Genomic DNA, 10,620 nt, shown 5'->3' with positions numbered 1-10,620 from the left:
CTACTGGTTCTGTGGGCGTGGCAGAGGAAGGATACTGCAAAATCCCCATTCCCTCCCCACTCCGGGGGGAAGGATGCTGCAAAATCTCCATTCCCACCCCACTCCTGGGGCCAGCCGGAGGTGGCATTTGCCGGTTCTCCAAACTACTCAAAATTTCCGCTACCAGTTCGCCAGAACCTGTCGGAACCTGCTGGATTTCACCGCTGAGTTAAACCTAGTTTAACTGTCGACTGTGGATCTCACCCCATTCCTTAGAGGTCCGTAAAGTGGGGGGTTTTGCATAAGCGCACCTGTCCTACTGTCCCCATTTATTCGTCCCCGTTTCCTGTGTTCATATAAGAGCCTGAGTGGCGTAGGAGGCTAATGCCTCCTACTAAGGCCGCATTTAACATCCAGCTGCCTGCAATTACTGCGAGTTCAATTCTCACCAGGCTCAAGGTCGACTCAGCCTTCCCTCCTTTCTAAGGTGGGTAAAATGAGGACCCGGTTTGTGGGGGGCAATAAGCTGACTTTGTATAAAATATACAAAAAGTATGAAGGCTATTGCTTAACGCATTGTAAGCCGCCCTGAGTCTCCGGAGAAGGGCGGCATATAAAAATAAATAAATAAATAAATTTAAAAAAAATATCCGTGCTTAATGCTTATATCTGTTATCTCGTACATGTTTGACAAACTCAATAAAATGAAATAAAATAAGAATTCTGGATTTCCCAGAGACATCTGGGAAAGGCCCGTACTTCTATACCATAAATCACCAATCGGGTACCTTCAGCCAACTCACTTCAAATTAAAGAGATGGGGAGCAATTGTGAACGGAGTTTTTAATCAGAGGTTGTGCAATCTGTTGGTCCATTTCAACCAAGGGGAAAAAACTGACGCGGGCGACCGTCGCCCTCTCTGGCCAGGTCACTCTTCACATCTGGGGATGAGCCCAGTTTTCTTCCCTGCCCTCCTCCTGCAGTGGGGAGGGACCCGGCATGCACTGCCACAGAGAGCAATGTGTGGGGAAGCCTCCTCGGCCGGGAAGGGGGCAGGGCTGCTGGCTGTCTCTCTTTCTCTCCATTGTCCACCCAGCTGCAGCCCTGGCTGGGCATCGGCTGGGGATGCCCTGAGGACTAGCAGCGTGGCCGGTCCGTCTTGCAAGGAGAGGGAGGGGCAGGCAGGATGAATCCCCAGGAGGAGCAGCCCGAAGCAGACGGGGCACAGGTTGCCGCTCAGGAGGATGGGATGACCTGGTGGTACAGGTGGATATGCAGGCTGGCTGGCATCTTAGGGGCCATCTGTGAGTATTCTCTCCTGGGACCAAACAAAAAACAAAAAAATCCGTCCTGCTGGGACTCTGTGTGTGTGTCTTTGTGTGGGTGTCTTTGTGTGTTTGTGTAAAATGACCTGTTCTGCACAACTGAACACTTGCATGCATTCCTTTCGTTTCCACCTCCTAAATATTGATTCCCTCTTGATGGAAATGCCTTTCTTGCTACCGGTAGTAGCGCTGTACACAAAAGTTGTGTGGACTGTGTGTGTGTGTGTGGGGGGGAGGATCCGTGTCTTGTGTTTTTAAATTGGCTGTACACCGCCCTGAGTCCTTCGGGAGAAGGGCGGTATAGAAATAAAATTATTATTATTATTATTATTATTATTATTATTATTATTATTATTATTATTTATTGGTTAATCTTTAGTGAGATTCACAGCCTTTGAGGCTGGTTAATAGCTCAGCAGCTCGAGTCCTAACCAAGGACCTAGGAACTGTTAAGGTATCGTCGGAGGATGTAAGCTGTTCCGAGTAAAGTGGTTTTTTGTAGAGTCAAAATGTTCAAGTCCGGCAAATTTATTATTATTATTATTATTATTATTATTATTATTATTATTATTATTATTATTATTATTATTATTATTTGCACAACCCAGTGCATGGCTTCCCTCCCTCTCCATCCCCTAAAGATTGATTTACCCCTTGACAGAAATCGCCTGGCTGTACTTTTACACAAAGTTGTGTGTTTCTCTGCGCGCGCATGTGGCATGATCTGTTTTTTGCAGGACTAAATTGCACACACAATGACCGAGTCGGGAAGGGACCTTGAAGGTCTTCTAGTCCAGCCCCCTGAAAAGGCAGGAGACCCTTTTCAGCGGTGAAGACCTGGCTTTTCCGGCAGGCCTGAGGCCGTTGATCTCGCTCTTGTGATCTGGCGAGATACGGCCATGAATGGCGTGAATGAGTTTTTAATGTTCTTCGAATGTTTTTAATTTTTAAATGTTTTTTTATAATGATTTTTTAAAAATGTATTGTGAGCCGCCCTGAGTCTTCGGAGAAGGGCGGCATATAAATTGAATTAAATTAAATTAAATTTCAGACAAATGGCTGTCCAATCTCTTCTTAAAAACCTCCGGTCTTGGAGCGTTTAGAACTTCCAGTGGCAAGTCGTTCCGCTGATGAATTGTTCTCACTATCTCTCGCCCGCTAAATATGGATTACCTACTGCCGAAAATGCCAATATTGCTGGCTGTGTTTTAACCCAACGTTGTGAAGTGTCACGGGTTCTATTCCCATCGAAGCATCTCTAGATCTCTAGAAGTCCTCGAGTTACAACAGCTTGTTTAGTGACCGTTCAAAGTTACAACGGTAGTGGGGGAAAAAAATGTGGCTTAGGAGACCGTTTTTCAAAGTTACAACACCTTCGCAGCATCCCCTTCTGAACACGGGATCAGAATTTCGGATGCTTAGCAACTGCTTCATATTTATGACAGTCGCAGGATCCCGTGTGTGTGTGTGTGTGTCACGGAATCCCCTTTTTGCGACCTCCTAACAAGCAAAATCAACCGGGGAGCCAAATTCATTTAACAACCGTGTTCCTAATGTAATAACCGGAGTGATTCACTTAACCGCTGTGGCAAGGAAGGTCGTAAAACGGGGCAAAACTCATTTAACAACCGTCTTGGCCAGCAACTGGGCTCAATTTTGGTCGTAACTCGAGGACTGCCTGTATTTTGAGGTACGCTACTCCTGGCTAAGGAGGTTCCGTTGACCCTATCAAGACTGTTTTTAATTTGCTGATTCTGACTGCGGTCAAAAGTCTCTCCGGCCGCTGATCTGGAGGACAATACCCATCGGTCATCTGATTGGGGATGATGGGAGAGGTCATCCAATGCACCTCGAAGGGGGTCAGAGATTGGGGGAAAGCCCCTGCCAAGTTTTAAAAAGTTATGCTCTGAGCCAGCCCTTCCTCTATTTTGTTTGACATAATTAGCCTATAAATGCTGAATATGACTCCGCATTGGAAACAGGAAAGGCATCCGGCCAGAAAACACTCAGCTCCATTATTCAGTTGCCCGGACTCCACCCCGCAAGGGATTATGGGTTAAAAGATGATGATTTATCCTATCAATGTCAGGGTAGCCAGTTGCTTTGAAACAATTGTTGGTATTCCCTCAGGAATGCGATTGGCATCACAATTTAGACCCACAACATACACAGCCGGACTTTGTTTTACTGCATTCGAAATTGTCCTCTTGCGCAAAACCGATTAGGTCATCCTTATTCAGGTCCAGAGTCCGTGTTTGCAAAGTGGGAACTCAAGACCCGCCTTGCAAGATTGCTGTTTAGGCGAAACAATCCAATGTTTGATATACGTCTTCTGAAACGGGGCTGCTCAAACACGGCAACTTGGGGGAAGCTGTGTGGACTTCCATTCCCAGAATTCCCCAGAAAAGCTACGGGAATTCTGGGAACTGAACTCCACACCTTTTCCAGTTGCCAGGGTTAAAAAAAACACACCGATCAGAACATTGCTGGAAGGTTAAACAGGACAACACTGAGCCTTTTTCTACCTATCTTGAGAGACAGAGACAGAGGGCAAATTATATATATATAATTATTTTTATAATTCTACCGTATCTATCTATCTATCTATCTATCTATCTATCTATCTATCTATCTATCTATCTATCATCTATCTTTATCATCTATTCAACTATCTATTTTTCCATCTTTCTATCTATATCTATCATCTATCTCCATCATCTCTCTCTCTCATCTATCTCTCATCTATTTATCTATATATCATCTATCTATTATCTATCTATCCATCATCTATCATGTATCTATCATCTTTCTATTATCTATCATCTATCTATCATCTCTATCATCTATCATCTATCTATTATCTATCTATCTATCTATCTATCTATCTATCTATCTATCTATCTATCATCTATCTCTCTCTCTCATCTCTCTCATCTATTATCTATATCTATCTACCCATCTATCCTATCTCTCTCTTTCACTTGTACCTGTTTCTGTAGACCCCATACAGGATTTAATTTTTATTTTTTTTTATTTTATTTTAAAAAGCGGGACATGTTTATTGTCAACTCAGCCACCGGCTCAGCTTGTCTTCCGAGCAGGGCTCAGACGCCTTGAAAAATATTGGAATTAGGTTACTTGGGTGAGCTACGCTCAATGGAACGGACGCTCCGTTCAGCGGAGAAGATCGTATTGCAAGGATAACGTAATGGAATAATTATCAGCCGAGTAGCAGCCCTGCCTGGTTATTCTGCCCTTTAGGGACAACAAAAACGGGACACTTTTTAGCAAGTGGCAGCCTCCAGTGGAGCTGATCTCAGGGGGTTAAGCCACTCAGATAGGGTGAGTAGTTGGAGAGGACACCAACAGGAAATCCCAGGCATGGAAAGTTGGGGAGAAAAAAAACCACTCACTTGGAAAAGCCAATTATTCCCTTAACATTGTGGGGGCCATGGTGCTTTCTGAGGTGGGTGATTTCCTTGCAGACGTTTTGTTACCTAACTAGGTAACACCATCAGGGCTAGTGAGTGTGGCTCCCTCTCTGCTTATACACAGTAGCTCCGAGCTTAGTTGTTTTCTTGCAGACGTTTCACTGCCCGTCTAGGTAACATCATCAGTGTTACAAGGGAGTGGGGTTTGCAGAGAGGGAAAGGAGGAGGAGGAGGAGAAATCTGACATCCTCGGTGGTCTCCCAGTTTGGTGGCTTGCTTGCAAATGTTTCATCACCCAACTAGGTACCCTTGGCAAGAAAGATTGAAAAAAACTCACTTGTCTTGCTTAGCGATGGAAATTTGGGGCTCAAATGTGGTCATAAATCGAGGATTAGCTGTACCTACTATGTGATTTTTTTTTTTTTTGTCCTCCATTTCTTCCTTTCTTCTCTTTTCTTTTCATTCAGCTTGTGCTTTTTCCGGGCTCTGGATGTGCCTGACCATTAACCCTCTGAACATAGCTGCCGGAGTCTGGATGATGTAAGTATAAAGTCAATTTTCCTGATCGAATCTGGGACTGCATTTACCCATTGTTCGTTTGCAACCGTGGCTGGCCGAATACGTTTCTTTCAAAAAGCCTCAAAGCGATGGCTAGGAAGGTTACGGCTATCGGATAAAGAATTGGGGAGAAAAATTCGGAATTTTGTTATTCTATATATATGCTGACCGCAGCAAGGATCTTGGCAGCTGCAAAATTGGAACGGCACGTCAATTCCTACAACGGAAGAACGGACTGAAAAATTCTGGAATTGGCCAAGCAATCGTAAAATTAGCTACTTTAATTAGGGGAAAGAAACATAACTAGCTTTGTTTGATATCACACCTCTGGACGTCTGCTTGAAAGAAATACAAATGAAAGCTCGGTTTTGATTTTCAGGGTTAAACACTTTTTCAGGTTTAAACACCGTTTACTATTCTTAAAGGTAAAGGTTCCCCTCACACATATGTGCTAGTCGTTCCCAACTCTAGGGGGCGGTGCTCATCTCCGTTTCAAAGCCGAAGAGCCAGCGCTGTCCGAAGACGTCTCCGTGGTCCTGTGGCCGGCATGACTCAACGCCAAAGGCACACGGAACGCTGTTTCCTTCCCACCAAAGGTGGTCCCTGTTTTTCTACTTGCATTTATTTTTTTACCTGCTTTCGAACTGCTAGGTTGGCAGAAGCTGGGACAAGTCAACGGGAGCTCACTCCCGTTACGCGGCACTAGGGATTCGAACCGCTGAACTGCCGAGCTTTCGGTCGACAAGCTCAGCGTCTTAGCCACTGTAGAGTAAAAAGTTGAGATTAGGATTTTAACTGTGCCATTTACGGCACCGGAAAAAAGAGCTGGAGGACAGGACCTTTTATTTTCGTTCTTTCCCCTTTTTCCTCGACCGATTTTTCCCGCAGTCTTTATTTTCATTTGTATTTTATATGAAGGAAAAAAAAAAACCTAATGAAAAAAAAATATTTTTTTTTAAAGAAACTGGCTAGAAAGGGAGGGTTCCCCCTTCCTCCCCCCGAGGCATGGCGCAGAAGGATAGATGGGAATTGCCCTGACTGAATCCATCTTATTCCATTTCAAGGTTGAATGCCTTCATTCTCATACTATGCGAAGCTCCCTTTTGTTGCCAGTTCATCGAGTTTGCAAATATTGTCTCGGCCAGAGCAGACAAGCTTCGTCCCTGGCAGAAGGCACTTTTCTATTGCGGGTGAGTGTTCTCTTTGTGTTATCCTCGGTCTTAGAAAACAGCCTCACTTTTTAAGGGATCTGGAGGCTAAGCTGTACCATGAACGGTTGAGGGAATTAGATATGTCTAGCCCAGAAGTCGGCAATCTGGGGCTCTGGAGCCGCGTGTGGCTCTTTCATCCCTCTGCTGCAACTCCCTGTTGCTGGTTGGCTCCACAATTGATAGGGCTTTTGGTTAGGACAGGTAGAGGGAAAAGGATGCTGCACTAGGAGGAGACTTTATGGTAGGGGAACCGGACTTCCAGTGGGCTCCAGAATTGAACCGGGGCTTCCAGTTAGGACCTTTGTGGCTCTTTGAGTGTTTAAGGTTGCCGACCCCTAGTCTAGCCTACCAAAGAGAAAGACTGATAGCAGTTTTCCAATATTTGAGGGGCTGCCCCAAAGGAGAAGGGGGTCAACCTATTCTCCAAAGCACCCGAAAGCAGGACAAGAAGCAATGGGTGGAAACTAACCGAGGAGAGAAGCAACATAGAATTAAGGAGAAATTTCCTGATAGTTAGAACAATTAATCAGCGGGATGTCCGTCTGATGATTCCGTTTCTATGCCTAGTGTTGTGGCTCCGTTACCGGAGCCTGTGTCATCGTCAGGAGAGGACTCCAAGAGTGAAGGGGAGGAGTTGGCAAGGCCTCCCTCTCCAGGACCCTCCTCTCTGGCAATGCCTTCGGTGTCCGCCGAAGGGCAAGAGATAGGGCCAGGGCCAAGCACGTCCACGCAGCCACAGATGGACAGTGATGAGGGTAATGAGTCTTGGCTGGACCCACGCCGGCGTCGCAGAGATAAGCGTGCGCAACAGAAGAAAGGGCGTGCCCGAGATTAGGCTGAGTCACTGGACCACACCCCACAGGATATAAAAGGGAGCGTGGTGGCCAGTCAAACCTTGTGACGAACAAAGCTGAAAGCTTCCACGCCATTCTGCATTGCCGGACTTTTGCTTTAAGACTGGATTATCTCCGGACTTGATTGTAATTATTGAGCTGCTTTCCTTTGATGTATCAGAAGTGGGGAGAAGTTCTCTCTCCTCTTTGTAAATAATAAACTCTTGGCAGGCAGCCACTAGGTTGTTGCCAAGTTCCGTTATCATAAGGAAAAGGATTTTGCCGGCTGGTTTGGTCTTTAACTCCTGAACGTCTGTTGGTGTGTGTGCATGGGGTTGGGGACAGAACATCCTAGTCTCAGAGGACTTGCAATGACAGAGCATTTTGGGCTAGCGACATCACTGCCTCTTTTACCCTGAGAAACCTTGAAGCGATTATCTCTAGAAAACGCTGGAAGAATTGGTTTTCTATGTGCGCCCTTGCCAAGTAAGATAATTGCCGTCTGTCCTTGATTGACGAGCATTTGTTTACGAGCAAACCTTCGAAGTTTTGGAATTTGCTGGACAGCTGCAGGATTCCCGCCTAGTAACGGCAGCGATTTGCCTAAGCGCAGTCATAACCCAGCTTTTTCAGGAAGGGCGTAATGTGGGTCCCTGAGCATTCGGTCGTAAACCGAGGACTACCTGTCCGCCGTTGGGCTGATTTGGGCTTCAGAATACCTGGTGGGCAGCAACTAAAGTTTTTCCCAAGACGCAAAACCCCAGCCTTGTCTCCGTTGTATCTTTCCTGGCTAAATCGTGCTGTATTCGACATTTTTTTATCCTTGGTTTGTCTTTCCTCCTTTCCCAGGATGGCTGTATTCCCAGTGATTTTAAGCCTGACTCTGACTACCTTATTCGGCAACGCCATTGCCTTCGCTACGGGCGTGCTTTATGGACTGTCTGCGCTGGGTAAAAAGTAAGATTTTATTTTTTCTTCCCCTCTTCGGGAATAAAATTGAATTTAACAAAAAAAATAAAATAAAATAAAAAAAATTCAAGCCGATTTGGCTTCCTGGGCATTGCCAGGATGGGAGAGCTGTGGGCTCTCGGATTAAATGGCGATCTTCTAAGTCCCTTGGTCTTTAGGACAGGGAAGAGGGTTGGGGTTTTTGAGGAACAAATAGATTTGTTCCCTTTATACATGGTAGCTCTGAGCTTGGTTGTTTGTTTGTTTTTTTGCAGACGTTTCATGACCCATCTAGGTTACATCATCAGTGCTAGTGAGTGTGAATTGCTCCCTTTATATACGGTAGCTCTGAGCTTGATGGGTTTTTTTGATGTTTCATTATCGGAGCTAGTGATTGTCCTCCTCCTCCTCCTCCTCCTCTCCCTCCCTCCTAGCACTCCTGATAAGATAATAACAGAGTTGGAAGGGACCTTAGAGGTCTTCTAGACCAACCCCCTGCCCATGGCAGGAGACCCCAATCTGTCCAATCCATTCTTAAAAACCTCCAGTAATGTTATCTAGTTGGCTCATGAAATGCCTGCAAGAAAACCAAGCTCGGAGAGCACCAAGGACCCCACAGTCCTCCCTCCTCCTTTCTGCACACTCCACTCCCTTCTAGCACTGATGATGTTACCTAGTTGGGTCATGAAACGCCTGCAAACAAAAAAAAAAAACACAGCCAAAAGTTCAGAGAGCACCAAGGACCCCACAGTTCAATCCTGAGCAGTGGTGGGTTTCATACTTTTTTACTACCGGTTCTGTGGGCGTGGCTTGGTGGGCGTGGCATGGTTTGGTAGGTGTGGCTTAGTGGGTTACTGTAAAATCCCCATTCCCTCCTGATCAGCTGGGACTCAGGAGGCGGAGAATAGATGGGGGCGGGGCCAGTCTGAATTTTTGCTACCGGTTCTCCGAACTACTCAAAATTTCCGCTACCGGTTCGCCAGAACTGGTCAGAACCTGCTGAAACCCATCTCTGATCCTGAGCTACAAATATTAATCAATCCTGTTCAATATCAAATATTCTATCTGTTAAGTTAGACCGGGTAGTCAAGAAAATATTAAATTAAAAAGAGGTGACTTTCTTGAAGGACTACCGGATCCCCTATCCCAGGTTAGGATCCGATTCTGTTCCGCCTGCGCCAGCAGTTGTGCGGAGTGATTTCTCGACATCTCTGTTGTGTTCCACAGGGGAGATGCCATCGCGTACGCCAGGATGCAACAAATTCAACAGAAGCCAGCCGGCGGCGATGGGACGACGGAAAACGTGCAGGCGCAGTTGGTGTGACATTTTTTTCGTTTTTCACCGCACTGTTTTGAAGCAGATTTCCACTCCGGAGTCCCCTGTGTTCTTTGAAGTGCTTCCGAATTTAATTCCATTTTAAAAAAACAACAATGAATTTCTGCGTCACTGTGAATTTTAATAATGCTGCAGTTTTTCAAGGATTTAAAACGGGGTTTGTGTCTGGCCCCTCTTCCCCGAAATCTTCCAGCCCTGCTTAATATCTCAGGTCAAAGTGGAATCAAATCAGGTGCAAGCAAAAAAAAAAAAATCTTCCCATCCAGGTGAATTTTCTTTGGCTGTTTTCCGAAGAGACGGAAACATCCGTTCCTGTTCGCATCTCAAATTTTGAAGAGTGGGGCAGAAGAAATATCTCCTCTTCCTAATGTTGCCACGGTTTCCACTGCTTTTTAAAAACCCTTTTTTTTTTAACGCGTCGCAGCCGTGACAAAAACAAACACAACAGACTTTTGGGGACGTGCAGGGGAAGGATGAAATCGACGGTTTTCTAGAAGCTTTGTGTATTGCAGTGATGTCCGACTTTATTTGCAAAAAAACGACAACCATCCCAAAACGTGGATAGATTTTTTTGGGGGGTGAGAATTGCAATACCGAACGTCCCAGATTAAAAATCGAGAGTAAATTATTTTTGCCTTTTTTATTTGCAGCAAGGAATCCGTCTTTGAATATCGTCGGGGAGTCGCAGAATCAAGGAAAGGAAGCAATTTTTTGAAACCAGAACAGGACGAAAATGAATTTTAGCTTCGATTGTTGTTGTTGTTGTTTTCTCCTCTGGCTAAATGTACTCTTTGCACTCCAAAGTGTGAGGTGACTTTGGTGTCATTTTTTTTCACCTGTTCTCCAAATTTTTGCAAAGCATTCGGGAGGGTGATTTTTTTGCAACCTTTCTCTGAATTTTGAAGAGAGCCGTGATTTCATATCGTTAGAAATTAGTGAAGTGTTGTTTTGATTGTGAGATGCGTTTTGTGAGGCGGAGAAATAACGGAACGATCATTT

The 10,620-nt window shown here is 45.2% G+C and overlaps 1 protein-coding gene across 1 annotated transcript; it reads left to right on the top strand.

The window, feature by feature from the left end:
* Nucleotides 1-1,103: 1,103 nt before the first annotated feature.
* CACFD1 (calcium channel flower domain containing 1) lies at nucleotides 1,104-10,373 on the top strand. The gene is made up of 5 exons (XM_070955676.1): nucleotides 1,104-1,283; nucleotides 5,203-5,275; nucleotides 6,358-6,483; nucleotides 8,187-8,294; nucleotides 9,513-10,373. The coding sequence occupies exons 1-5, from the start codon at nucleotides 1,166-1,168 to the stop codon at nucleotides 9,607-9,609; spliced, it is 522 nt and encodes a 173-aa protein (XP_070811777.1). The 5' UTR covers nucleotides 1,104-1,165; the 3' UTR covers nucleotides 9,610-10,373.
* The last annotated feature ends 247 nt before the right edge of the window (nucleotides 10,374-10,620 follow it).

The sequence above is a fragment of the Pituophis catenifer genome, unplaced genomic scaffold (genome assembly GCF_029215685.1).
Source record: "Pituophis catenifer annectens isolate HBS135680 unplaced genomic scaffold, rPitCat1.0.hap2 SCAF_17, whole genome shotgun sequence".
Classification (NCBI taxonomy): Eukaryota; Metazoa; Chordata; class Lepidosauria; order Squamata; family Colubridae; genus Pituophis; species Pituophis catenifer.
Note: the sequence above shows the minus strand (reverse complement) of the source record. Positions and strands in the feature narration are given on the sequence as shown.